This window comes from Phialemonium atrogriseum (genome assembly GCF_030411735.1).
Source record: "Phialemonium atrogriseum strain 8032-3 unplaced genomic scaffold QBC33scaffold_12, whole genome shotgun sequence".
NCBI lineage: Eukaryota > Fungi > Ascomycota > Sordariomycetes > Cephalothecales > Cephalothecaceae > Phialemonium > Phialemonium atrogriseum.
Genome location: NW_026848149.1, coordinates 529439 through 555192, shown reverse-complemented (window position 1 = coordinate 555192; position 25754 = coordinate 529439). Strand labels below are relative to the sequence as shown.

General features: G+C 56.2%; 9 protein-coding genes across 9 annotated transcripts; 6 read left to right on the top strand and 3 right to left on the bottom strand.

Moving 5' to 3' along the window:
- Positions 1–330: 330 nt before the first annotated feature.
- On the top strand, positions 331–1857 carry QBC33DRAFT_538420 (galactose mutarotase-like domain-containing protein). Its single transcript, XM_060427884.1, has 2 exons — positions 331–1117; positions 1201–1857. The coding sequence occupies exons 1-2, from the start codon at positions 591–593 to the stop codon at positions 1700–1702; spliced, it is 1029 nt and encodes a 342-aa protein (XP_060283680.1). The 5' UTR covers positions 331–590; the 3' UTR covers positions 1703–1857.
- Positions 1456–4575, bottom strand: QBC33DRAFT_69303 (ATP-dependent DNA ligase). Its single transcript, XM_060432996.1, has 2 exons — positions 3459–4575; positions 1456–3406 (listed from the first exon to the last, which is right to left on the bottom strand). The coding sequence occupies exons 1-2, from the start codon at positions 4479–4481 to the stop codon at positions 1784–1786; spliced, it is 2646 nt and encodes an 881-aa protein (XP_060283679.1). The 5' UTR covers positions 4482–4575; the 3' UTR covers positions 1456–1783.
- Positions 4576–4694: 119 nt separating this feature from the next.
- On the top strand, positions 4695–6115 carry QBC33DRAFT_538413 (uncharacterized protein). Its single transcript, XM_060427883.1, has 2 exons — positions 4695–4990; positions 5241–6115. The coding sequence occupies exons 1-2, from the start codon at positions 4827–4829 to the stop codon at positions 5788–5790; spliced, it is 714 nt and encodes a 237-aa protein (XP_060283678.1). The 5' UTR covers positions 4695–4826; the 3' UTR covers positions 5791–6115.
- Positions 6116–6180: 65 nt separating this feature from the next.
- QBC33DRAFT_451592 (TCP-1/cpn60 chaperonin family-domain-containing protein) lies at positions 6181–9828 on the bottom strand (the record flags this gene model as incomplete). Its single annotated transcript, XM_060424614.1, has 8 exons — positions 6181–7341; positions 7405–7513; positions 7909–8143; positions 8205–9204; positions 9268–9504; positions 9565–9586; positions 9640–9734; positions 9787–9828. 8 exons carry the CDS (start codon positions 9826–9828, stop codon positions 6181–6183), a joined length of 2901 nt encoding a protein of 966 aa, XP_060283677.1.
- A 345-nt stretch (positions 9829–10173) lies between these two features.
- Positions 10174–12534, top strand: QBC33DRAFT_611107 (prenylcysteine oxidase; the record flags this gene model as incomplete). Its single annotated transcript, XM_060432438.1, has 6 exons — positions 10174–10448; positions 10773–11293; positions 11343–11435; positions 11486–12063; positions 12129–12465; positions 12508–12534. Exons 1-6 carry the CDS (start codon positions 10352–10354, stop codon positions 12532–12534), a joined length of 1653 nt encoding a protein of 550 aa, XP_060283676.1. The 5' UTR covers positions 10174–10351.
- Positions 12535–13140: 606 nt separating this feature from the next.
- Positions 13141–16363, top strand: QBC33DRAFT_538398 (VID27-domain-containing protein). Its single transcript, XM_060427882.1, has 2 exons — positions 13141–13297; positions 13483–16363. The coding sequence occupies exons 1-2, from the start codon at positions 13279–13281 to the stop codon at positions 15897–15899; spliced, it is 2436 nt and encodes an 811-aa protein (XP_060283675.1). The 5' UTR covers positions 13141–13278; the 3' UTR covers positions 15900–16363.
- A 333-nt stretch (positions 16364–16696) lies between these two features.
- Positions 16697–18856, bottom strand: QBC33DRAFT_538396 (glycosyltransferase). Its single transcript, XM_060427881.1, has 3 exons — positions 18338–18856; positions 17849–18221; positions 16697–17754 (listed from the first exon to the last, which is right to left on the bottom strand). The coding sequence occupies exons 1-3, from the start codon at positions 18642–18644 to the stop codon at positions 16899–16901; spliced, it is 1536 nt and encodes a 511-aa protein (XP_060283674.1). The 5' UTR covers positions 18645–18856; the 3' UTR covers positions 16697–16898.
- A 980-nt stretch (positions 18857–19836) lies between these two features.
- On the top strand, positions 19837–21714 carry QBC33DRAFT_538393 (uncharacterized protein). Its single transcript, XM_060427880.1, has 2 exons — positions 19837–20478; positions 20559–21714. The coding sequence occupies exons 1-2, from the start codon at positions 20275–20277 to the stop codon at positions 21606–21608; spliced, it is 1254 nt and encodes a 417-aa protein (XP_060283673.1). The 5' UTR covers positions 19837–20274; the 3' UTR covers positions 21609–21714.
- Positions 21715–22385: 671 nt separating this feature from the next.
- On the top strand, positions 22386–25466 carry QBC33DRAFT_538390 (putative AP-1 complex subunit beta-1). The gene is made up of 5 exons (XM_060427879.1): positions 22386–22844; positions 22904–23541; positions 23601–24169; positions 24219–24395; positions 24462–25466. The coding sequence occupies exons 1-5, from the start codon at positions 22615–22617 to the stop codon at positions 25071–25073; spliced, it is 2226 nt and encodes a 741-aa protein (XP_060283672.1). The 5' UTR covers positions 22386–22614; the 3' UTR covers positions 25074–25466.
- The last annotated feature ends 288 nt before the right edge of the window (positions 25467–25754 follow it).

Below are 25754 nucleotides of genomic sequence, written 5' to 3'. Positions count from 1 at the left end.
CCGCTCAACGACCATCACGTGGTAGTCAAACGGCCACTTTCTGGGTAGGTGGTAGGTACTTCTGCCAAGGCTGATCAAATGTGTTTCCGGGCTGGGAACGCAATTGGTATCAACGTGGAACCAGTCTACCCTCTGCTTGATATTTACCTTACCTAGTTCTAGGGACATTTGTGACTGAGTTTGCTGACGGGATCTTCTCTTCTAGAGCCCATGGTTCCACTGTTTTGGAGGAAGACCTGGCATTCCATTGAGGGGTAATCCACAGTCCGTCTCCAAAACTTTCCTTGTGCCCCGCATTTGCCCCACCTCACGACTTTCTCATCCGCCGCAGTTGCAGCTTGAGTGCTGGGCAACGTCTTGCACATCCACATGAACTAAAAACAATATAGCCTGAATATCCTCGCCATGTCGGCGGTATTTGTTTCTTGCCGTGCACCATATCAGTGTCTCCTCCTCGCTGCTTGTCAGACACATCCTCCATAGAAGTTAGAACAGATCAATTCGCAAAACAGTGTTCACCCAACCCCAATTCCTACACATATCCATTCCGCTTCCAACACCTACCCACCTAGGTAACCTAAAGTTTAAACATGGCGGACGCCCCTGTGACCTTCCTGCCCCTCGGCGCCATCATCCAGACGCTCAACGTCGGCGGCGTCAACATCGTCCAGGGCTTCCCCACCCAGGCGCTGTACGTGAGCCACAACGGGCCCTTCTTCGGCGAGACCATCGGCCGCGTCGCCAACCGGATTGCCGGGGCTCGCATCAACAGCCTCAACGGCGGCAAGTCCTACACCCTCGCCGCCAACGACGGCTCCAACTCCCTGCACGGCGGCCCCGTCGGCTGGGGGAAGCGCGTCTGGCAGGGCCCCGCCCCTGTCACCCCCGCGAGACAGGTCCCCGGCGTCGAGGGCTTGAGGGACGCCGAGAGCGTCCGCTTCAGCCTGCTCAGCGAGGATGGGGATGAGGGGTTCCCCGGCACCGTCCAGGCCAGCGTCGTCTACACTGTAGGGAAGCAGGTTCAGGACGGCAAAGATGTAGTCGTGCTGGGCATCGAGTATGAGGCCGAGCTGACTGGTGGTGCGGACGAGACTGTTATCAACATGACGAACCACTCGTATGTTTAGCACTTCGTGATACACCTTCGCCCGTGGTTCGTTCTGCCACTGGCCGGCCTCCCAAATCTGACCGCAATGATAGCTACTTCAACCTCAGCGGCGGCCCTTCAATCGAAGGCACCGTCGTAACGCTCGCAACGAACTCGTATCTCCCCGTCGACAACGGCGGGATCCCCACCGGTGGCCCGAAACCCTACAGCGGTGTTGAGGGCAACAAGGCTTTCACACTCGGGGCAGAGGAGCCCGACATCGACGACTGCTTCGTCATCGACAAGGCCGCCGACAAGGTGCCCATCGACACCCGATCCCTCCCGCTCACCAAGCTCGTCTCTGCCCACCACCCCAGCTCCAAGATCAACCTGGAAGTGCACAGCACCGAGCCCGCCTTCCAGTTCTACACGGGCAAGTATATCGATGTCCCCGAGGTGGCCGGCGTTGCGGCCCGGGGCAAGCGCAGTGGTTTCTGCGTCGAGCCCAGCCGCTACGTGAATGCTTGCAATGTCGATGGATGGAAGGGCCAGATGCTGTTGAAGAAGGGTGAGAAGTACGGGTGCCACATCGTGTATCGCGCATGGAAGGAGTAAGGGCGAACCGACATGGGGTCTTAGTTTTCGGCTTTCGGGAGTTAGAAGATAGGAGCATCCGCCACGTAAAATAACGGCTCATCAATCCTCTTCCTTGAAGGCCTCCTCCGCAACATCATTCTTATTCGCCGTCGGTGTCTTCGCCTCCTGCTTCCTCCACAGCCCGGCCAGGAATTCGCTCGTGCTCGCCTCGTCGATGCCCTTATCCTCACGCTTCCTCAGGAACCGCGGGAACCGCAGGCTGAGCCCCCTCTCCTCGCTGGCCAGGCCGATGGCCGCGGTGTACGTCGGGCTGAGCGTGATGTCGGCGAACCCGACCTCCCAGACCTCCTGCGGCTCGAACCAGACGTCTGGATGGCCCGCGTACTCGACGAACCCGGGCTTGCGGGCGTGCGTGTTCTTCCCCTGCTCACCGTCGTCGTCGTAGAACTCCCTGTTGGCCTTGTAGAAGGCGTCGGTGAAGCCGGACATGCACTTGCACACGGCCTCGAGGGACCCCGTCTCCTCGTTGCGCACCGCCAGCAGGATGGGCGACCACCACTTGGACTTGCGGCCTTGGCCGTGCCAGCCCGCGACAGGGATGAGGTCCAGCGTGTCGAAGCTCGAGTGGTAGTCCTTCTTGACTTTGAGCCACGAGTCGAGCCGCTTGTCGGGCTCGTAGGTCGCTAGCAGGGGCTTGCGCCGGGACTTGGATTTCTTTTCTGAGGCGGGCCCTTCTGATGCGGATTTGCCCTTCCTGCCTTTTGGCTTGGAGTTTGTAGGTTTCTTCGAAGGAGAGGCAGGGTTGTCGGGTAGGCTAACTTCTGCATCCGCGCCACCACCGCCGCCATCAGCATATTCCAGGTCCGGGAGGTTGTCGAGGATCTTGACCATGATCCCCTCGCACTTCGCGTCCGTGGCCGATTTGAAGAACTCCAGAACGGCTTCAGAGTCCTGTGACGTGGCATCAATGCTCTTGACCCAGGTGAAGTGGTGCGGGATCTCCACAAAGAGAGACCGCAACAACTCTCGTCGTTCGCGGAACGCCCGGTCGAGGAGAGGCTCGCCGTTAAGGTACATGAGGTCGAATGCGAACAAGCAGACGTCGATCGTGATACTGCCGATCTCGACATCCTTTCGGGCTCGGTTCGTCAGGGTCTGGAAATTCCTCAGCTCTCCCGTCTGGCGATCTACGGCAACCACCTCCCCTTCCATGATGAAGCTTTCGACGCCCTCTCCCCTGATCTTGGGCACGAGCGCCACCAGGTCGGGATATTTGTCAGTCATCAACTCGAGATGCCTTGAGAATATCGAAACCTTCCCTCCTGCGTCACAGTGTACCTGGGCCCTTTGCCCGTCGTATTTGTATTCACACGCGAAATCGCGCCCTTGGAGTTTGGTGAGCATCTCGGAGAGATCTCTCGTGATACTCCCCAGCATGGGTCGAAGAGGAATATGCAGGGAGAGCCCGCATCGGACGAGCAGCTCTTCTGTGATACCGATCTCGAGCAGGACGGGGACCATGTCGTTGTAATTCGGGCGTCTGGCAAAGGAAGCCTTGACGATTTCCTCCCCCCTTGCCCATATCTCGGCAAGTTCTTCCTTCTTGAGTTTCGCCAGTTCCTTTGGATCTCGGGTCGGGAAGTCCGCCCCAGCGGGTCGGGAGAGGAGGAATGCCCTCGACAATGCAATGAGCATCGTCGTTTTAACCGCCCCGATGCGCAGCTTGGACGAGTTAGCCACGCCATTCCATGGAGCAAACAAACGGCACACCTACATGTTGACACAAAGTCCTCACAATATACCTGCTCTCTTCGCCACCCCTAGCATCTTGCAGCAGCCGGTCCACTAACCCTTGCTTGACCTCTCCGCTGCCGGGGCCCTGATTCTTGGCTATCTTGACCAGCGATTGGTACATGCCCTTAATGGTCAGAGGCCTCGGCTTGCGCAGCGTGAAGCTCTGCTTCTTCTTCGCCTCAAATGCCACATCCCCGGGATCGCCGAGCTTGTCGTAGATAGCCTTTAACGACCGGTTATCCAACCCACAGACTTGCTTGAGGGCTTTGGAGATGGCGGAGCCACCTAGGCCCAATTCCATGGAGATGTAGGGGGGCGATATGGCGTTGGTGGCTAGCCATACTGCTGGCAGGAGACTGGAAGGATCGCCTTCGATGAGGAGCCGGACGGAGTTGACAAGTGTATCGACGATCTTGATACGGCTTGTTGTACCGTTCACCAATACGAAGCATCTCGTTAGCAGGGCGTAGGATGCATCTCCACCTTCTGCCGACCAGGATCCTTGCAGTTGAGGGAGGTATTTTGAGGTGTCAAACGTGAGTGGGCTCTCATCCAAAGGGATGGATGACGAGGCAAGGTCCTCTGTTGCTGCAGCTGATGAGAGTGACAGGGTGTTTCCGGTTTTGCCTGACGCAGCTCTGGTTGGAATGGCAGTCGGCTCAGGAGGTTGCTGAAGGGGTTGCTGGGCTGGTTCTGCTTTGATATCTGCACTTGCCGGCGAGCCACGTTCGGTCTCAGTCTGAGGTTTATCATGGGCTATGCCGTTGCGTGCTTCCTCGTCCCATTCAGCCTGGAGCTTCCTTGCGAATTCCTCGTCTGTCAACTGCTGGGGTGGTGGCTCCTGTTCTGGTTTACCCTTATCCTCTTCATGGGCCGGTGATACAGATTTGGACTCCCCCTTCTGCTTCTGTTTGGAGAAGAAGTATTCTAGACCCTTTGATGGCAAGGCAGCTTGCTTTGAGTTGCTGCTGTTCAGTTTCCGCTTCTTAGCTGGGCTCGCCATGATGTCAGATGTCAAATGTCAAGGGAATCATGGATGTTTCCAGCCAAGTCAACTGAGGTATAGGATCCTGCTTAGAGTCATACTGTTCTTATTCAAACCGTCAGACGCCTGGCTTGACACCCGTTTACAACCTTGACCACATCGTTGATGATGGCCTTGGGTGAGCTCTAGGTCGCGCCACATGTGGCTTAGACGCAATCCTCCAGTGGTTGACTAAACACTAGCCCTTTCAAGCTTAGCGCCACACACACACATTCCGAGGAAAATGGAACTTCTGGCCCCGCCAGCAGAGACTGAAGGAAATCTCTCTTCAAACCCCGGCTTTCCAACCACACTCTGCCCAAAATGAGCGGCGAAGACCCCCCAGAGAGGCCTGACTTTGTCAGGAATATCATCGGCGGCCTGGAGCGGTACAATCCCGAGGCGGCTGGCATGCTCGAGGGATACGTGCAGCAGCAATGCGAGGAGAAATTCTGTGACTGCAACGCCAACCGGGCACTTCTGAAGCTGTATGTATACCCTCTTCTTCCCTGTTTTCTTCTTACTTGCTTGCTCGGCTTCCTATGATGAACCATTGTCAACGTTTCCTATTATACCGAACGATTCCCGGGGCCTAAACAGCCTCGGTCGTCGCGATGAGCGAACATCTAAACACTCCTGACGGACCCTTGCTTGCACAAAACGCTTTTCAACCAAACTCCATAGTCATGTTCCTTCCCCTCGCACGACCCGACTGACACTGGATGCGCGCTTGCATAGATACCAGCTCAACCCCGACCGCATCAAGGATGAGGTCATCACCAACATCCTCGTCAAGGCCATGACGCAGTTCCCCAGCAGCCAGTTCGACCAGGCGCTGCACCTGCTGTCCCCGCAGGTGTCCAACCCTGGGCCGGGCGCGGCGTCGGAGCTCGCCGAGGCGGTGGGCAAGCTGCGGGCGCTCAACGCGCAGCTCGAGGGCGCGCAGTACGCGCGCTTCTGGGCCACCATGGACAGCGACGACCTGTACGCCGACCTGACGACCGACATCGCCGGGTTCGAGGAGATGGTGCGCCTGCGCATCGCCCAGCTCGTCAGCGAGGCCTTCCGCGAGGTCCCGCTCGCCGTCCTCGAGGCCTGGCTCGGCCTCGACGAGGCCGACGTCACAAAGTTCGCCGTCGAGACCTGCGGCTGGAAGCCCGGCCCCGACGGCCTGTTTCAGGTCCCGAGGAACGTGGAGAACGAGGCGAAGAAGTCGGAGATCAGGGAGGACGTCAACGTGAACATGTTTGCGCGGGTGATTAAGAGGAGTTGGGAGGAGGCAGCTTGAGGTCCGGATATCATGGTCGGGGAACGAGTCTTTTTTTTAATGCTTGCAATGCCCCCCCCGTGACACGAGCCTCAAAACTGGCTCTTTTACTCTTCTGCATCTGGCGGCAAAAAGCTCTGGCGTTTTAAGGGTTTTACAGGGCAGGCAGGATGAATGGCAGCCTGCAAAGATGACTAGACGTTCTCATTGTAATTGTCATGAATGACCTGATGCGCAACTTCATCACATCGTACTGTACAAAACCTCAAGGCTGCATCCGTGATATGGTGTTGCATGATATCGTATGGCATATGTCAAATCTCGTAGCCAGCAGCAACAAGTCTATGTATATGTTCATAATACCTACCTACCAACAAGGCGTCAAGTCATGCCTCGACAGCCGGCCGGCCCTCATCTCTTAACAGTCAGCTCCTCCCACTGAACACCAACCCACTCCTCCACATAACCCGCCTCCCCAACACCCACCCCCCTCTCCTGACAATCCTTCCCACACACCCCCACAATAACCGTCCCCCAATCCATCCCATCAAGCCCATCCTCCTCCACCTCCAGCTCCTCGATCGCATGCGGTGTAAGTTGCAGCTCAAACACCCTCCGCGCGCCACAGTTCCCGCACGGCGGGAACCCGGCCGCCTCCGCGCCGACGACCTTGGTGGCCTCTGCCGCATGGAGCCGCCGCCCCACGGCGTCGGCCTTGGAGTACAGCAGCGGCGCCCCCGCGAACTCGTAGCGGACGCACTGGTCCGGGTTCTGGCCGACGCGGTCGGCGAACCGCTGGAACGCCGCGTCCATGCTGCTCTCGAAGACCTCCTTGTCCTCCTTGCCGCCGCCGGTGTCGCCCGAGTCGACGTCCATGGCCGTGCTGGTGGCAGGGACGCGCGGCGAGGGCGTCGGGTCGAGGGTCTCGTACTCGGCTTCCGAGAGCCAGCTGGTCGGGTAGGGGGCTGGTTGGGCGGACTCTGCGGGCCAGGGTTCGGGTGGTGGGGGCGGCCCAGCTTGTGGTTGGGGGTTGTTGAGGGAGAGGGTCTCGGCGAAGGTTTTGGGCAGGGTGGTTATGGCCTCGTCGGGTTTGGGGCTGGGGGCTTCAGTCTTGGCTGGCTGTGGAGCAGGGACTGGGGACGGTTTGGCGAAGGGGTTTGGCGCAGCCAACGGCGAGGACGTGGCAAATGGATTTGCGTTTGACAACGAGGTTGAGAAAGGGTTTGCCTGTGCTGCAGCCCCGGCGGCGGGCTTCACGCCGAAGAGTGCCTCCCCGAGGCCGGTCTGCGGCGCCACGGGGGCAGATGGTCGCGGCTTGTCCTCCTTCGCCTCTTTCGAAATAGTGTCTGGGACCGCTTCCTTTGTGACCCTCACGCCTCTCAGGGCCCGTACGCTGCCTTCCTTCCTGCGGCAGGTCTTCCGTCTGCACGAGAAGACATATAGTCGGCGATCGTGGCCGGGGAATCGTTCAGGGAGCTCGCCATTAAGTTGGAGAAGCAGGACCATGAGGTCCTTGCAGGATTTGCATCTCGCCAGCGCGGCAGAGGGGGGATTCGTCGGGTTCAACCATTCCTAAAATCATCGCCAGCGTTGGCAAGCTGCAACTATCAAGAGCCTGGAATGCAATGAGCTTACTGGTCTGCCGCCCAGGCGACTTATAGTCTCATCCTTGGGATCCTTAGATGTGTAACCCAGGAGTACATCGGTTTCCGTGTAGTTCTGGTCTCCCCCGTCAGAGGAATCACTGTCGTAAGAAGCCATTTATTTTACAGCGCGAACAGGATTCCGATCTTGGTGAGTCTGGTCGCAAGATAGGTCAAATTTTTTCAGGTGGCCTATCTCGAAGTACCTAGCTACTTGGCGGGGTAAATCTGCAAGCCCCTCCATCCAAGCACTTCCATGCTCAGCCAGATAAGGCTAAGATAAGTTTCCACAGCGACGAGACTTTGTGAAGGGACCTGCTCAGCTGGCTTAATACACCTGCTGGATATCATGGTAGATGCAGGTGCGGGCGAGTATTTGGACGCAAGCCTAGTCTTTCCTTAGGGGTCTACTATTTTGTCCTTTTGTGTATCAAAGGCATGAACCTAGGTATCTTACAAAAAAGCCAGACTAGACACAAGCTCCGTCTCTTGTTACTCCTCAGGTCCATCCATACCAGGTCCCGGTCCTCCTTGCCGTCCCATCTGTCTAGCCTTCAGAAGCTCATCGCACAGGAGCAAGTTGGAGGCAATGCTCGAACTCGAGGCGACGCAGTTTCTCAGGACACGGAAGGAGTCGTAGACGCCCTCCAGCGTCGGGTCCATGGTCTCCCCCGTCGCCAAGTCCAGGCCTACCACGTCTCCCTCGGCGAACTCGTCCTGCAGGGTGGCAACTGGATGGGTATTGTCAGTTGAAAAGGGTCTCGCTACAACGGTTGACAGACAGATACTTACGCGCATCCTGGACGTCAAGACCCGCATTGGCGGCCAACGTCTTGGGGATAATGAGGAGCGCGTCGGCAAAGGCCGCGACGCCCCATTTCGCCTTGCCCTTGACCGTCTTGGAGAAGGCATCGCTCTTGAGGTGGGCTGCACACGCCACCTGGAATGCGCCCCCGCCGGGGACCACGCTCTTGTCGACAATCATGTTGTAGACACTCCGGAGGCCATCGCGCACGGCATCGGTAACCTGGGTGATTGTGTGCTGGTTGGGACCCTTGATAAGGAGAGTCACCGACTTCGGGTCCTTGACCTCCTCAATGAATGTGTACTTCTCCTCTCCGAGCTGCTGTTCGTAGACAAGGCCTGCCCAACCAAGCACATCGGGAGTCATGTCTTCCACACTGTTCTGTGAGATACCGCCGCAGATCAGCTGCAGTCTCTCCATATTCCTCCGCTTGGCTCGTCGGAGAGCCAGAATACCGTTCTTGGCCAGCACATCGAGGGAGAGGGGGTCGATGCCCTTCTGGTTGATGATGACAAAGTTCTTCTTGGGATCGTTGCCGCAGACCTCCTTCTTCAGCTCCACGATCTTCTTCAGCTTGGAATCCACGAAGCGCCGCTCACTATCGACGAGCTTGTCTCTCTGCTCGGCGCTGGAATAGAAGAAGCTCGAGTTGATCTCCGACTTTTCGTACTCTAGGCTGACGTTGAGGGTCAAAATAAAAGCATTCTCCACCCGCTTCGGCATGTCTGGATGACGGGCGCCGTGGTCGAGCGCAAGGCCGCGGATAAGTTGGGTATCCGCGGCAGTGCGGTGCTGCATCTTCATGATCTCAACCATGTGTAGGTCTGGCTTCGCCGGGGCTTGGTAGATGGAGAGCACGGCATCGACGATATCAGGTGTTAGCTTGTGTGCCAGGGTGGCATTGAGTTTTGTGGCAAGCGATGTCTTCGCCACGGAGAGCAGCAGCTCGCGGTCGACTTCTTTCGGTAGCTTGAACTCGTCGAGGAACTGCAGGCCAGGTTAGAGAGGGTCTTGTCCCTTCTCGGCGGTACGGTCCGGTAGATATGGTACCTTAAGAGCCTCGTTCTTCGCAATCTCAAAACCCTCGGTGATAATGCGAGGATGTAAACCCTCCGCGATGTACCGGTCTGCCTGCTTCAGCAGCTCGCCAACCAGAAGGACAACCGACGTTGTCCCGTCACCACAGATATCGTCTTGTGCCGTTGCCGCCCTCGCGATCATTACAGCAGTGGGATGCTGTATTTGCATCTCTCGCAGGAGCACATTTCCATCCTTCGTGAGTTTGATCTATGTTGTGACGGTCAGTATCGAGCTCTCTTCAGGATGGGTACCCAAGTCGCCAAGTACCTGTCCGGCGCCGTCCACGAGCCTGCAATCGGAAGTTAGTTTTCGCCGTTATGCTGGAATGAGAGAGAAAAATACATCTTGATGGTCCCCAGGGGACCCAGGTTCGACTTCAAAACATCCTGCAGGCCTTCACCAGCATTGATGTTGATCTTGAGGGCTTCTCCGCGCCGCTATAAACACCGAGTTAGCCCTGGCAATGGGGTCGCGGGAGCTGGCTCGTACTCTTGACTCGGCTTTCGGATTCAGAAGCTGGGCGGCAGACATGTCGATTCAGTTCCGTCACAGCAAATTATGCTATGTGAGGCGGTAGGAGGGGTTGTTGACGTTGTTCGATCAGGAGCTCCAGCTTTGAACTTTTTTCTAGATGCGTCTTTGCTGGTGCCTTTCGATGGCCGTGCACTTGCAGGAACGGCGAGCCAATGGAACCCCACAGTTATGCACAAGTTATGTACATCCATGTACCTCTCGACCACGCACAGCGGAGATAGTACATTAGTATACTGTATCACGTGAAGCAGCTGGGCCAAGTTAAACGGAGAGCGTAAACGTACGACGTTTTTGGTGTGGCTTTTGCGCCTCATTCGTATTCCGTAATCTCTGTCCGGACATGTCATCATGAATGCGAGTTTCGTTCGACTCTCATCAACGATGATGACCTCTCACCTTTTTCTCGCATATTGATATGCTCGTATCTTGGCTATCGCCCGTGTACGTTTGACTTTTTGGTTTATTTTGTCCGCGTGCCTGTCCTTCACTTGTGTAGACCAGCTGGCTTAACACATCCGACATGCGGAGAGCCATGATATGGGCAGCTACGGTGCTCAGCCTGGTTGCTGCCGCATTTGCTGTGGAATCCAAGAACCCTAGAAACATCGCCATCATCGGTCAGTCAGCATTACTCTCGTGTCATTCGTCCGCATACAGAGCGTCGAGTACACGTACTCCTGATGGAACTGTTGCAATTGTTCCCATTTATCCATTCGACATGCGCTTCCAAGTGGACGCGCGGTGGCGGGCATTTAGAAGGAACATCCGGCCCGCGTATCGTAACTGGACTCCCTCAACCCATGTGCTCCATGTGATTGATGGTTTTTACCTGGCTTGACTTGACTTCATGCTCTTCGGTGGCCATGATGTGTCCTTCGCCCCAACCTGGTTGCCAGCTGCCGCAAGAATCGATTTGGATTCCCACTAACAACTGCTTACAGGCGCTGGTGCTGCTGGCTCTTCGACCGCCTACCACTTGCAAAAGTATGCCGAGGAAGATGGCGTCGCAGTCAACATCACCATCTTTGAGAAGACGGACCGCATTGGTGGACGGACCTTGACCATCAACCCTTTTGGAAACCCGTCAGACCGTGTTGAACTCGGTGCCTCCATCTTTGTAGAGATCAATGCTATTCTGTATAATGCTACCAAAGAGTTCGGCCTTGAGACAACCGGTTTCGGTGACGGCGATAGAATCATGGCAATATGGGACGGCGACAAGTTCGTCCTCGAGATCGACCAGTCCCTCCCCAGCTGGAGGATCGTGTTGAAGATCTTCTGGAAATATGGGGTACGAGGCCCCGTCAACGCAAACAGGCTCATGAAGGCTACGATAGCCAAGTTCCTGAATCTCTACCAAGCTCCTTATTTCCCGTTTCGGTCATTAACGGAACGGGCGAACGAGCTGGACCTCCTGGAAGCAACGAGTCTCACTGGCGAGGAGTTCCTTCGGAAGAATAATGTTGGCTTGCCCAACGTGCTCTGGTGTGGCTCTCTGCTGACGGCGATAGGTTGCCGACATCTACGCTCATGATATTGTTCAAGCGAGCACCCGGGTCAACTACGCATCTAACCTTGCACACATTCATGGACTTGACACGATGGTATTGCCGGCTGTAGCCTTCTTCCATTTTCCTCGGCTGACTTGGAGTAGGTTTCGATGGCCCCAGAGGGTGCAATGTCTGTTATAGGGGGCAACTGGCGGATTTTCGATAAAATGGTGTCAAAGTCAGGGGCAGCCGTCGCATTCAACACCTCCGTCACATCGATTGCTCTAGACCAGAACAAGGATTCTGCGTCAGCGACGCCCAAATACAGCCTAAAGACTCGTGTGTCAACCTCTGAGGCTGCAAATGACGAGTCGTACCCAGCTCTGTTCGACCATGTCGTGATAGCCACCCCTTACCAGTTCAGCGACATCAAAGCTGCGGACGGCCTTCTCCAACAGCCCATCGACGAAATTCCCTACATCAAGCTCCACGTTACAATCTTCGCCTCGCCATTCTCGTTTAGTCCGGCCTTCTTCAATTTCTCATCAGGCACTCGGGTCCCGGACACTGTTTTAACAACACTGGCGGATGGAGATGTGCCAACCTCTGGGGTTCAAGGCGCCGGAAAGGCGGGCTTCTACAGCATCAGTACTATCGGGAGGGCTTTCAACCCAAAGACAGGAAAACTGGAGTATCTGTACAAGATATTCTCGCCAGAAAAGGTCACAGCGGATTTCCTCAGGTATGTCAAGGATACCCAGCCGCTCGCGTGCGCATGCAGGGGTCGAATCTAACGCAGTCCCACAGTTCCTTACTAGGAGTGACGATTCCGAAGGACTTCACTGGGGAGACATCAACTGGCGGTGAAGGAGACTCCCACGTAGTCGAGCCGATCTCGTGGTACTACCCGCATGTCTTTTATTCCTACCCCAAGGCGTATCCCCGTGTGACATTCCAGGATCCCATCATCCGGGATGGCCTCTACTACACTTCTGGGATGGACAGTTTCATATCGACGATGGAGACCAATGCGCTGATGGGGATGAACGTGGCGCGCCTCATTGTGGATGACATATCAGATGCCGTGGGCGGAGGTGCCGAGCCTTCAAAGGGGGAGCACAGTCTTGCCCAAGATGACCAACAAGTTCTTGCGAACGCGAAAAGTTCAGAGAAGCCTACGTTGAAGCCACACCATGGGGACGAGGAGCTGTGATTGTGTTGGTGTTTCACGGTTCCAAGCACTCAGGGATATTGGAAAATAGAATGCGCTTTTAGGTCGGGCGTTGGCAGGATTCATAAACAGGCATGGAACAGCGACATCATGTTTTTTTCACATTTCTCTCGCAGGACTTGATATGAAGCCGCCAACGCAGGTGTAAGTGAGCAGTCAAAAATGGTTGTGGACTGTCTCACTCTGCTTGCTGCCTGGTCATATCTCGTGTCATTGCGAAGCTACCTCCGAGCCTCCCTACCTACCCTGCATGGAGGATTGAGACATCATTTTGCTCCCTCTCGTCATGGTTTCGTGGCGTTTGTAATGGTTCTTTCGATTAGCTGTTTGACTGCCTGCCGTTGAATGCAGGGTTTAAAGAGACAGTGTGAAATTTAGTGGGATACCGTTTTACACCGTGCTGTCTCCGGTGGCGCGTTTCTACAGATCTTGTGACCCGTTGGAGATTCGTGGTAGCGAGACATAGTCCGTAATTGGCCAACTTGAAAAACTGTGGCGATATGCGGGCGTCAGTGCACCAGCCACACACCATTGGACAAGCATGTCTTTGTTATGACGCAGTTTTTTAGATTCTTCCATACTCTTCAACAAGCTCTTCCGCCTTCCCACCTAGGCCAGGCTGCCTTCTCATGAGCTGTTGACGATTTATTTAATCCTCTTCGTCCCGAAATTCATCCTGCCGTCAACTACAGAAGTTCTGCCTACGTCTCCCGACTGGAAATCGCAATGTTTGTACTGCGGAATGGTGAGTTGCTGCCCCGCCAACTGATTTGATGAACCCCTCCCTCATGCCTCTGTAAACCGTTCGATCCAGTGAATGCGCCACACACTGTCCAACTCCAACGGGCAAGGCCCACCATCCACTCCTTCCCCCCGTTTGCTGACCTCCCCTCTTGTGCAACTGCTGACATTTCTCTACCCCCATCACAGTGGGAAAGCTCATATTTGGCTCCAGCAGCCAAGAGTCCATGATCGAGCTCCCCCAAGGACAACTCTACCTTGTTCGACCACTCTCGCCCAAAGGCTACTCCGAACTCATCTTCAAGGACGCCGCTGCCCGCATCCGCAAGACCGGGCAAGACTTCCACTACCAGCTTGTCGTCCAGCGTGTCTACGAGGAAGGCGAAGCCGAGCTTCTCGAGGACGAGGACGGCGAAGACGGCGAGGCCGACGTCTTGGACACCGAGCGTGACGAGAAGACCTTCCTACTCGACGAGGCCTTGCATTTCCGTGTCGAGAGCAGGGAAGGAAGCGAGAAGGTCCTTGCCTGGAGGGACCTGAGCGGCGACGCCGGAGACCTCTACGAGTTTGTCTGCGATCCCGGTGTCCAGTCGAGCCAGGTTGAACAATTCTTCCTCATCGCGAGGCAGTGCCAATACGAACGCAGGTACCGCAAGCCACACACTACAGCCTCGGACGAGGATCTTGAGCGCTTCGAGTTCCACGAACAAGCAATCCCTCCGGCCAGTCCGATCCACAGCCCATCGCTTACGAGGTCTATTGAATCCTCCGACTCCATGTTTCTAAGTAAACACGCACCCAACACGGGTGCGAAGAGGAATAAGGTTGTCCAACCTGACCCCGAGGCGACTCCCACCAAAAAAGCGAGGGACCCCAACCCGCCCAAAGTTTCGGAGACTCCCGAGGCGCGGGAGATTCTGGCCCTTGAGAATTGCGAGCTTCACTTCTTCGACTTCCCCTCCGGCGCATTCGTTCTTCAAAATGCAGCTGTCACGGCGACAGTTTCTGAGGTGGGCAATTGGCAGTACTGGCTCCAGGTTGGAAACAACGACCGGGACTGGCTGGGGATCCCTGTCACTGCCGACATCAACCCGGTGTTCAACTTTGAGTTCCTCTCGTTCATCTTCAATCAGTTCACTGAAGATGGCTCGGCCTACTCTTGGCTCTTGCGGTTCAAGGACCAGCCCACCCTCGAGCGCTTCCAGGAAGGCTTGCTGCGGGCCCTGTGGGAGCAGTTGAATGAGATCAAGTGGGCCAAGGTCAAGGAGCGCGAGCGCGACTATGTTACTGATGCCTTCGCCGACTTGACGATGGGTGACGCTGATCAAGCTGAAGAGTCCGAGGAGGAAGTCGAGGAGGAGGAAGAGGATCAGGATGACGGTGCCAAGTCCGAGCATTACGACAGTGATGAGGATGAGGATGACGTTGACTTCCAGCCCAAGGACGGCGAGGTCAACAAGCAGATCGCCGTCGGCTACAAGCACGACCGGTCGTTCGTCGTCCGTGGCTCCAAGATCGGCGTCTTCAAACACACCCCCAACAATCACCTCGAGTTCAGCACCAATATCTCCAAGGTTCAGACGCCCAAGGGTGAGCTCTTCTCGCCGAAGAAGGTCATGCTTCACAACGAGGATCGGAACTTGATCCTTCAAAAGGACTCCGACCCCAACAATCTGTTCCGGATGGACCTCGAGTACGGCAAGGTCATTGACGAATGGAAAGTCCACGAGGACATCCCAGTCGTGACATTCGCCCCGGAGAACAAGTTTGCACAGATGACCCACGAGCCCACCTTCCTGGGCATCAGCCAGAATGCCCTCTACCGAGTTGATCCACGCCTCAGCGGCAGCAAGCTTGTGGATGCTCAGCTGAAGCAGTACGCCAGCAAGAACGACTTCAGCGCGCTCGCCACCACTGAGAAGGGCTACATCGCAGTGGCCTCGAACAAGGGCGACATCCGGCTCTTCGACAGACTCGGCATCAACGCCAAGACGCATATCCCCGCCCTCGGCGAACCCATCATCGGGCTCGACGTCTCGGCTGACGGACGATGGGTCTTGGCCACCTGTCGCACCTACCTCCTGCTCATCGACGCGCAGCAGAAGTCGGGCAAGAACGAGGGCAAGCTCGGTTTCGAGAAGTCATTCGCGGCTGACTCCAAGCCCCAGCCGCGCCGCCTGGGTCTGACGCCGGAGCACGTCGCCCAGTTCGCCTACGAGACAGGCAAGGGTGTCGGATTCACGCCGGCCAAGTTCAACACGGGCACCGGGGCGGAGGAGACGAGCATCATCACGGCCACTGGCCCGTACATCATCGAGTGGAGTCTTAAGAAGGTCCTGGGCGGCAAGAAGGCGCCGTACATGATCAAGCGGTACACGGACGACGTCAAGGCCGACGACTTCAAGTACGGCTCGGACAAGAATGTCATTGTCGCCCTGCCCCACGAGGTCAACATGGTCGACCGCGCGAGGCTGAAGCGGCCCACCCGCGAGAGCATCGCCGGCGACTTTGGGCTCGCCGGCAGGCGGAGCTCGGCGCGCATCGGCAACCGGGACAGCGGCCGGTACAAGCTCGGCAAGGACGATGTCGTGAACTCGCCCTACTAGGCCCTAAGTGGGCACTTGCTTGCTTGCTTGTTTGTTTCTTATCGCAGGCGTTAGGTTGGGGGGAAAGGGGGGGCGCGGTCCGAGTTATACCCGATACCGCAATGGGGCCGGAGGCGAAGGAACCTGGTTTCGCAGGGGCACATCAAACCCCTCGGACTAGAGGGTTTGGAGAGGGGGATTTCCTAATCATGACTTTCTTCTTCTTCTTCTTCTTTTCTTCGGGGACGAACTCAGCTACGGCTGCTTTTGGTGACGGATTTATCTTCTTCTTGAGAACTGAGAACACGTCGTTGGCACGTTAATGTATGTTCTGGGTTTTATGTGTTCGTGTCATCGCCGAGAACCGCCGAATCGAAGTCGGTAGGGCGTCGGAGAACGTAGGCAGTTAGTTATTCTAGCTAGGTCGAGAGATACCACAAGGCAGGGTGATGGAGCCGTGGCAATCCATATTATTTCTTCCTGCACAATGTGCGATGTGACTACTTGAAGCTACCATGATTTTCAGCTTCGACACCGATGGGTGACAACCTCAAGTTGTCAGCATCGCATTGGCCATACAAGTGAAGCCACTACACGGAGGACCTAGGTTTCGTCATGCTTATCTAGTTGATGGAGTACCTAGCATTAAAACATGGGATGCTCTGCTCTGCTAAAAACAACTGCCCCCTCATGTTCGTCAATATTCCCTGTACTCCAAGCAAAAGTCACCCGTAGCTCCCTTTCCATTTCCGTCGAAAACAGTGCAAAAGCTGGTCGCTAATCGATCCCTTCATGTATTTTGTGTGGTTCGTGGAGACGTGTGTGTGTGTGTGTGTGTGTGTGCGTGTGTGTGTAATACCGCTATAAAACAGACCCTGTCATGGCTTTCCCGTCGCAAACGCGATTGCAGAGATACTTCCCGTTAGGATTGATTGTTCCACCCCGGGTGGGCACAGGAAATGTTAAACCTCGACCAAGAAACGTTATCCGGGGCCGCGAGGGAAGAAGATGCCAATTCTCTCAGGCAGTCGTCTCGGCGCCCGCCAGCGCAGGCTCCTTGGACGACGACGACGGCAGTGCCTTCTTCGTCTTCCCCTGGGCGGCCGACTCGGTGGCGGCGCTAATGCGGGTGAGCTCCGCGACGAAGCTCTGGCCCCACCAGGCGCTGGTGTACTTGAAGACGTAGCGCTCGAGCTTCTTGAAGTTTGCCTCGCGCTGCTCGGCGCCCATGGTGACGGCGTCGTGGATGGCGTTGGCCAGCTCCTCGGTGTTCCAGGGGTTGACGATGAGGCTGCCGTTGAGGCTCTGGGCAGCACCGGTGAACTCGGACAGGATCATGACGCCGTGGCGGTCGCGCTGGGTGGCGATGTACTCGTACGAAACCAGGTTCATGCCGTCGCGGGTGCTCGAGACGAGGCACACGTCGCTGACGGCGTAGAGAGCCGTTAACTCGTCGAACGACACCGATTGGTGCAGGAAGTGGATCGGCATGAACTCGATAGTGCCGAACTTGCCATTGATGCGCCCGACCAGCTCGTTGACCATGGCCCGCAGGTTCTGGTACTCCTCCACGTCCTGCCGGCTGGGCACCGCCACCTGCACGAGCACGATCTTGCCGATCCACTCCGGGTGCTCCGTCAGGAATACCTCGAGCGCGTGCAGCTTCTGCGGCACGCCCTTGATGTAGTCCAGCCGGTCCACGCCCACGATAAGCTTGACCCCCTGGAATTTGCGCGTCAGCGCCGCGATGCGCGCCTGCACCGACGGTTTCTGCAATCCCTCGACGAATTTCTCCGGGTCAATGCCTATTGGGAACGCCCCGACCGTGACGAACTTGCCGTTGAAGTCGACACCGTTGGGTGTCGTCGGGGTTGAACTAAGAAGCAATGGAGCGTCAGTCTTATCCCACCACAAAAATTGAGGGTATATAAGATAAGCAAGCAAAGGGGGGTTTGGGGGAGGAGACGAACAGGATGCGAGAGCAGCTGCTCAAGAAGTGCCTGGCGTAGTCGTAGGTGTGGAAGCCGATAAGATCACAATGGAGCACGCCTAGAAGCAATGCCTCTCGGACAGGCAGGATCCTGTAGATCTCGCTGCTCGGGAAGGGAGTGTGCAGGAAGAATCCAATCTTGACGTTCTTCTTGCTGTCGCCAATCTCTTCTCGCAGCATCTCGGGCAGCAACATCAAGTGGTAGTCGTGCACCCAGATCAGGTCGCCATCCTGCACGTCCTTGACGACTGTCTTGGCGAACAGCCGGTTCACGTCTCGGTAGGCCGTCCAGGCGGACTCGTCGAAGGTGATCTCACCGGGGTGGTAGTGGAAAAGCGGCCAGAGGATCGAGTCTTTGCGGGTTCGGAGTAGGAGTCAGTGGCTAGTCGCTAGAAGCCTGGTTTTGGAAACCAGGGAGGAGGGGAAGAGGGAGACCAAAGGGAAGGGAGACCAAAAGAGAGGGACTCACTCGCAAATCCATTGTAGTGGCGGTCGGCCAGCTCGTCGTCGACAAAGACGGGATGGGCATTGTACTCGTCCTGCAGCCGCTGTATCAAGGGCCCCGCCTCAGCATCGGGAACCTCCAGGCCAGGCCAGCCATACCATTGGAAGCTGGTGGTCTTGGACAGGCCGCTCAAGCCCGTCACCAGCCCTCCAGAGGACATGGAGAAGCTGTAATTGCCATCTTCGGACCGCTGGATCGTAATGGGCAATCTGTTGGAGATCAAAAGCAGGCGGCCGGGCGAGGCCGTCTCATCTTCTACGACGCTGGGCATTGTCGACGGTCAGCCGTAAATCGGAAAGTCGGGGAGCAGTTGGAGCGGGGTGACGGAACGCTGGTGGAGGGGCAGAGGTGCCAGGAGAAAGAATCTGAGCGGATGTTCTGACTGGTCTGGCAGATTTTCCCGAATGGCTGGTTCAAAGTCAATTGAAGTGGGAGTAGAAAGTCAGTTTCAGAAATCAGATGACAGTTTGAGCAAACCAGGGCGCTGCAGCAGGAAAGATAAAGGTAGTGACGACACTGAATGGATGGTGGGGTAGCTTATGAAGGTAGGAGCCTCCCGTTTAGCTCCTAACCACACCTACCCAGGTCCTGTACCGAAATGGTGGGGTCCATGGAATATGGAGTTCCTTATAGGTTTAGCCGGAAGGAACTTGGAACTGTCTAGAACTTCCACCATATATAGATGGGTACCTTAACTACCTGCTGTGGATGGATTCCATACTGTGTCTGTAAACATCTACCTACCTTCATCCACATCTGCTCGTCTTTGGTGGAGAAAGCTTCCAATCCCCTGTCATCAGTGCCGCCAAGCCGGGCAGGAAAAGAACGTAAAATAATCGAGCATTTAGACGACAACTCGGCGTCCAAATGGCGCATATAATTTTCGGCACGATCCGTCTACCCTCTGCGCGAAATACTTTTCGCTTGGGATGACATGCATGGAGATGCGTGTGCGGCGCAATTTGCCCGGCTTTCCGCCTTTCTTGTCGCTGCCGTTCATCTTTCGTTCTTTCCCCCTTCTGATTCCCCGTGTCCAATCCTAGCTCCGCAACGCACCACGCCATGCGGGTCGCCCATGACGCCGAGATCGCGCCGCTTCGTCTGCGTGCAGTTCGCGTGGGCTCGGGTTGGCAGCCTGTCAAGGGGGGTCAGGGGAGTCTAGCCCTTGCGCTGTGGTTCTTGGTTGATGGCATTAGCCTCTTGTCACGAAAACCTCCCGGTCCGTCAACTGAGCGGGCCGCACATGCAACCTGACTAGGCCGCCCTGTGGCAGCCCGGCAGGTACATTTGTCCATTTGCAGGCCTCTCCAGCCGTCTTGCCAGCTTATATCCAAGGCCTTCCAAGTACCTAGCCGCCATTGTAGGAGTTGTAGCTGGTAACGCCCTGTTCAAAGATGGATTGCGCGAAGACTTTTTGGCTCGACAATGAGCATCTAGACTCTAGAGTCAGTGTGTTCGCCGAGATACCTGAGAGTCTTAACATGGAAGGCTCAGAGACGGATGTCTTCAGGACCTTCCATGTCTTTTTTTTTTTGTCTTCTTTTTTTTTTCTTGGCAATACCCCTGTGTTCCTTCCATCGCTTGCAACCCTCAGGTGTGTGTGCTTGAGATGGAAGTAACGGTGAAGCATTAGTTGCCCCGATTTCAGTGTTGACCTCGGTGAGGCCTGCCAGTTACCAGCCGCGTATCTCACAACCTGCACGTGACAACCTGATTGGTCAGAGTTGAGACGCCCTTCCCCACAATGTAACTAAGCCGCACCAGGGATTAATGCGCGTCACCAACACAAGCAGCCAACGCGGTGCCTCAATTGAGGTCTAAAGAATAACGAACATCAAATACGCGCACAGCATACCCAATTATCCTGGCTGCAACCGATTAGGAGAGCACATCTAAGGATCATGGCGCCCAGAACTCCGGCCGCAAAGGTGCTGGAGGCTGAACTTGCCAGCACTGTTCGCGATATCTACCACAGCGATGCGCGCGACCAGCTATCCGTGAATCTGGTGAGGCAACGCGTCGAAACCAAATTGGGGCTCGAAAAAGACTTCTTCAAGGACGGCAATTGGAAGGCCAAGAGCAAGCAGCTCATCAAAGATACAGTGGTAAGAGCCCCCAATGGCGTTTACTCACGCCCCCGCCGCCCCAGCTTGCGAAGACGGCTGACCAGAACTTGCGACCCCAGGATAAGCTAGAAAGCGAACCCCCCCCGTCGTCCCAGGTGTCCGCTCCACCAGCATCAGAAATAAAGTCGGGGAGTGGAGCGAAGCGTGCATCTCCCGAGGAGGTAACGAAACCTGCGACGAAGCGCCAGAGGACCGAGTCCGCCGTCGCCAAGTCTTCCGAGTCCGAACTCAGCGAACTCAGCGATGCCAGCGAGGTGTCTAAGAGGCCCGCAAAGAAGCAGCTTGTAGCACGAGCCAAAGTTTCGCGGAGGGTCGTGGAATCCGATTCGGACGAGGACGAGGAAGGAGATACTTCGGACGAGGCAAGCGAGGTGGAGGAGAAGCCGAAGAAGGCCAAACCGGCGCCTAAAAGTCCAGCTCCCAAGAAGGTATCAAAGAAGAAGGACGTTGTGCCGTCAGACTCCGAGTCGCCGCTGAGCGAACTAGATGAGGAGGACCAAAAGCCCGACAAGGCGCCCGTCGGGGGAGACGACAGTAGCGAGTCAGAGGTTCTCGATGAGTCCCCAAAGCGCAAGCGGAAATCGAAAGAGGCCTCGGCGGGGAAGGAACGGGCCAAACCAAGGCGGAGCAGCGGTGCCAAGCCGGCACCCGAGCTGTCGGCGGACGAAGCGGAGATTAAGAAACTCCAAGGCCAGCTCGTCAAGTGTGGGGTCCGCAAGATCTGGGCATTCGAGCTCAAGAAGTATGGAGACGATAGCCGCGCCAAGATCCGCCACCTGAGGGGAATGCTCAAGGACGTCGGTATGGACGGGCGCTTCTCCGAGGCAAGAGCGCGTGAGATCAAGGAGAGGAGAGAGCTCCTCGCCGATCTCGAAGCGGTGAATGAGATGAACGAGAACTGGGGTGCTGGAGGTGGTCGGGCATCGAGGAGTCGAGCCGCCAAGCCGGCGAGGCTGCCAAAATACGACGAGGATGAGGGCGAGGGCGCTGGTAATGACGAACAAGACGATGATGATGATGAGAATAGTGCGGTAAAGGCGCGGGCACGGGGCTCAGCAAAGTACCGAGCCGATATGGCATTTCTGGGTGATGAGAGTGAGTCGGACTGAGGTCCGTGTTTTGAGCTTGTATTGTTGGCCACGGCCTGTGCGATGCGTGATGCGCGATGTACGATGTATTTGTACGATCATCACTGGCCGTAACGGGCACTTGAAGGTATCGCTAACTGAATGGCACCGTTTGTCTCATTCTGAGTTCTCATTTTACAGCGTTCATCCGCTGGGCGATCAGACTGAACACTGCGACCGAACCCATAAAGAGAACAGCGTTGTAGAACTGCATGTTTCGTAAGCAAGGTCGCCCATCAAAAAGGGCCAAGTTTTGAGTCACGTACGGCCCGTCTCGAGACCTGTCTTTCTTCGTCGTCTGACCTCGACTCAATGAAAAGACGTCGAAGATTCGGAAGGTTTGCCTGCATGTCTATTAGCATGAATTTTGCTGGATTTCGGGAGCATATGGGCAAGCTGCTGACCATGGTCACACCGAGTTTGTTAGATCTCTTGTGGTGATGCCGATGGTGATGGAGTGTGGCGGACGGTAGAGTTTCAATGCTCGCGGTCAACTTTTATTGACTTCTTATTAGAACGCCAACAACAAAACCATGGCTTAATGTTGGTGTTTCCCCCTCCTTCTACACAAGCCATAAACGGTGAGTCTGTGATTCGGTCTTGTGCCAAGTCTGTGGTTCCTCAAGCAAGCTTCTGGACTGAGTGATGCTCGGGTGGCCAAGCCACACCCCTGAATTAGGTTTGTGGCTCGAGCTTCACGTTCAACCAACGCAAGCCACACTAGTGGGCTCGACCTTCGGGCGATCAACGCCAGGCCCACCATCATCAACTTGCGATCTCTTTATCCGCCACCATTTCTGCCCCGTGACTCGACCACAGCAGTCGTATAGAGCGTAAGAAGGACTTTTGAATGTCCTCACGGTAGAATTCATCTGACTGTCTGCGATCCACGGCCTCCAATTCGAAGATTCACCGCCCGCTCCCCGGGGAGCTGCCGTCCTCGATATTACCCCTCGCCGCTCGGTCAAGACTCGGGAGTGCCTAGACGATGGCGGTGAACAGGATCCGCGGGGCCTTTGCGCCTCCGAAGAAGGGAGAAACGTTCGAGCTCCGTGCCGGACTCGTGTCGCAATATGCCTACGAGCGGAAGGAGTCGATCCAGAAGACCATCATGGCCATGACGCTGGGCAAGGACGTGTCTGCCCTGTTCCCAGACGTCCTCAAGAACATCGCCACGGCAGATCTGGACCAGAAGAAGCTGGTATATCTATACCTGATGTGAGTAGCCGGTTCCCCTTTGTGTCCTCCGTACAGGCCGATGCTAACAAGGACGTTAGGAACTACGCCAAATCACACCCCGACCTCTGTATTCTTGCCGTGAACACCTTCGTGCAAGATTCGGAAGATCCGAACCCCCTCATACGTGCGCTGGCAATACGGACGATGGGATGCATTCGAGTGGATAAGATGGTGGACTATATGGAAGAGCCGTTGAGGAAAACATTGCGGGACGAGTCACCATACGTGCGGAAAACAGCAGCGATCTGCGTGGCCAAGCTGTTCGACCTGAACCCGACAATGTGTATAGAAAATGGCTTCCTCGAAATCCTCCAAGAACTGATCGGCGACCCAAATCCCATGGTGGTGGCCAACTCGGTACAAGCCCTATCAGAGATCACCGAGACGGCGCCGGAAACACGGGCGCTGGTCATCACGCCCGTGACACTGAAGAAACTTCTGATGGCATTGAACGAATGCACGGAATGGGGCAGAGTAACGATTCTCTCAACGCTGGCGGATTACCCGACACGGGATGTCAAGGAGTCGGAGCACATATGCGAGAGAGTGGCACCGCAATTTCAACACGTCAACCCCAGCGTGGTCCTGGCAGCCGTCAAGGTTGTCTTCATTCATATGAGGCACGTCGGCCCGGAACTGGTCAAGCAATACCTCAAGAAGATGGCTCCCCCTTTAGGTTAGTATGGTGGTTGTGTAGTTGTATCTGGTGGCGGTCACCTAACTGACAGGGGACAGTTACCCTCGTTGCTTCGGCGCCCGAAGTCCAATATGTCGCACTACGAAATATTGATCTGCTCCTCCAGGCAAAACCCGACATTCTGAGCAAGGAACTGAGGGTGTTTTTCTGCAAATACAACGACCCGCCATACGTCAAGCTCCAAAAGCTCGAGATCATGGTCAGGATAGCCAACGACAAGAATTGTGACCAGCTGCTGGCCGAGCTGAAAGAGTACGCCCTAGAAGTTGATATGGACTTTGTCCGAAGGGCCATTAAGGCTATTGGACAGGTGGCAATCAAAATCGAAAGCTCGAGCGAGAAGTGTGTGGACGCTCTCCTGGACCTCATCGCCGCAAAGGCCAACTATGTCGTCCAGGAGGTGATCGTTGTGATCAAGGATATTCTCCGCAAGTATCCCGGATATGAGGGAGTGATCCCGACGCTCTGCAAGTACATCGACGAGCTGGATGAGCCCGAGGCGAGAGGTTCCCTCATTTGGATCGTCGGCGAGTACGCAGAGAAGATCAACAACGCCGACGAGATCCTATCGACTTTCGTGGATGCATTCATGGAGGAGTTCACTCAGGCAAGTGCACGCCAGCCCCTAGAGCGTCATGAATACTAACCCCTATCAGACCCAGCTGCAGATCCTGACCGCCGTTGTCAAGTTGTTCCTCAAGAAGCCGGGCAACAACCAAGGTCTTGTCCAGAAGGTCCTGCAACTAGCCACGGCAGATAACGACAACGCTGACATTCGTGATCGCGCCTACGTGTACTGGCGTCTCCTTTCGGGCGACCTGGATGTTGCCAAGGTATGTTCCATGGAGTTGCTAAATCCCACCCTTTCCCCTCTCGCTAGGCTAACCTCCCGTCGTCAGAACATCATATTGTCTCAGAAACCCGCCATCTCCACCACCATGACCAGCCTCCCGCCCGCACTCCTAGAGCAGCTCCTCACCGAGCTGTCGACCCTCGCCTCCGTCTACCACAAGCCGCCCGAGTCGTTTGTCGGCAAGGGCCGGTTCGGCGCCGACGAGATCCAGCGAGCCGCCATCCGGGAGCAGCGCCAGAACGCGGCGGACGAGCCCATCGCGGCCTCGGTGGCTGCCGCCGCCGCCGCCGCCAACGGGACGGGCGGCAACATCGAGAATCTCCTCGACATCGACTTCGACGGCGCCGCGCCGGCGAGTGCGGAGCAGAACCCGGCGGGGTTGTCGGGCACGCCCGACCGCGTTGCCAGCCCCTCGGCGGGTGGTGGTGCGCCGAGCGGCGGCATGGCGGACATGATGGGGCTGTTCGACGTGCCGGCGGCGGCCCCGCCGGCCTCGGGCGCGCAGCAGGGCATCGGGGGAGTGAACGATATCATGAACGGGTTCGCGGGCATGGACCTCAGCGGCACTAGTGCGCCGCCGCCGCCGGGGCAGCAGCTGGGGCATACTCCTCCGCCGAAGAGCACCAGCGCGGGGGATGACCTGCTGGGTCTGTTTTAAGTTTATTCGCTGATGCGGCGTGGATGAGTCGGGGGGTCTTGGTAGCGTTTTTCTGGGATGTTGTCTGTCAGATCAGATGGGGGAGAGGGCGACTGACAGGCCTAGGCACCTGGTAGATTTATAACTGATCCATCTGCTCGGTTCAAGAGTCGGGGTAGAATAAATTAGCTGGAAACTTGGCTGATTCAACGCCGTCTTGGTATCTCAAGCGCGCTTGACCGTCATATCTCGAGTTGGGAGAGTGATCATTCTCCATGAAAGCAACGAGGCCTTCCAGGGGTTGAAACAAGAGCTGAATGACCTCTGTGATAATATTGTCTGTCGATCACCGACTTCACGAAAATTAAAGCCGTCCTGAGCACCGGGTATCCTCAAGACCAAAGAGGTCCAAGCATCTCAATATTACTGTAATGTACATACAATGATCGGACGAGCGCCCAGTTTCCAGCTCCCAACCACGCTCCCGATGCAAGCCTAACACCGCCCCCTACCCCCTACGTGCTCAGCCCACGCCGGCCCCCGCTCCCAAAATAATAATAATAATAATAATACAGGAAAAGCAGTGGTAATAGGCTCAGGACCGACAACGCCAGTAATGCAGGGTGGGTACGGACCGTGACAAACGCTGCAGCCGACCAAAGCAAAACAGAAACGAGAAAGCCCGAAAACAAGGAACGGGGC

Excerpts from the sequence above, each read along its gene's own strand:
- QBC33DRAFT_538413 (XM_060427883.1), top strand. The coding sequence starts at position 4,827 with ATGAGCGGCGAAGACCCCCCAGAGAGGCCTGACTTTGTCAGGAATATC. Across the intron at positions 4,991-5,240 it reads AACCGGGCACTTCTGAAGCT|ATACCAGCTCAACCCCGACC; the intron begins GTATGTATACCC and ends GCGCTTGCATAG.
- QBC33DRAFT_69303 (XM_060432996.1), bottom strand. The coding sequence starts at position 4,481 with ATGGCGAGCCCAGCTAAGAAGCGGAAACTGAACAGCAGCAACTCAAAG. Across the intron at positions 3,407-3,458 it reads TGAGGACTTTGTGTCAACAT|CTGCGCATCGGGGCGGTTAA; the intron begins GTAGGTGTGCCG and ends AACTCGTCCAAG.
- QBC33DRAFT_538420 (XM_060427884.1), top strand. The coding sequence starts at position 591 with ATGGCGGACGCCCCTGTGACCTTCCTGCCCCTCGGCGCCATCATCCAG. Across the intron at positions 1,118-1,200 it reads ATCAACATGACGAACCACTC|CTACTTCAACCTCAGCGGCG; the intron begins GTATGTTTAGCA and ends CCGCAATGATAG.
- QBC33DRAFT_538396 (XM_060427881.1), bottom strand. The coding sequence starts at position 18,644 with ATGCCCAGCGTCGTAGAAGATGAGACGGCCTCGCCCGGCCGCCTGCTT. Across the intron at positions 18,222-18,337 it reads CCACTACAATGGATTTGCGA|ACTCGATCCTCTGGCCGCTT; the intron begins GTGAGTCCCTCT and ends GAACCCGCAAAG. Across the intron at positions 17,755-17,848 it reads AGCAGCTGCTCTCGCATCCT|TTCAACCCCGACGACACCCA; the intron begins GTTCGTCTCCTC and ends ATTGCTTCTTAG.
- QBC33DRAFT_538390 (XM_060427879.1), top strand. The coding sequence starts at position 22,615 with ATGGCGGTGAACAGGATCCGCGGGGCCTTTGCGCCTCCGAAGAAGGGA. Across the intron at positions 22,845-22,903 it reads CTGGTATATCTATACCTGAT|GAACTACGCCAAATCACACC; the intron begins GTGAGTAGCCGG and ends CAAGGACGTTAG. Across the intron at positions 24,396-24,461 it reads GCGACCTGGATGTTGCCAAG|AACATCATATTGTCTCAGAA; the intron begins GTATGTTCCATG and ends TCCCGTCGTCAG.
- QBC33DRAFT_538393 (XM_060427880.1), top strand. The coding sequence starts at position 20,275 with ATGGCGCCCAGAACTCCGGCCGCAAAGGTGCTGGAGGCTGAACTTGCC. Across the intron at positions 20,479-20,558 it reads AGCTCATCAAAGATACAGTG|GATAAGCTAGAAAGCGAACC; the intron begins GTAAGAGCCCCC and ends TTGCGACCCCAG.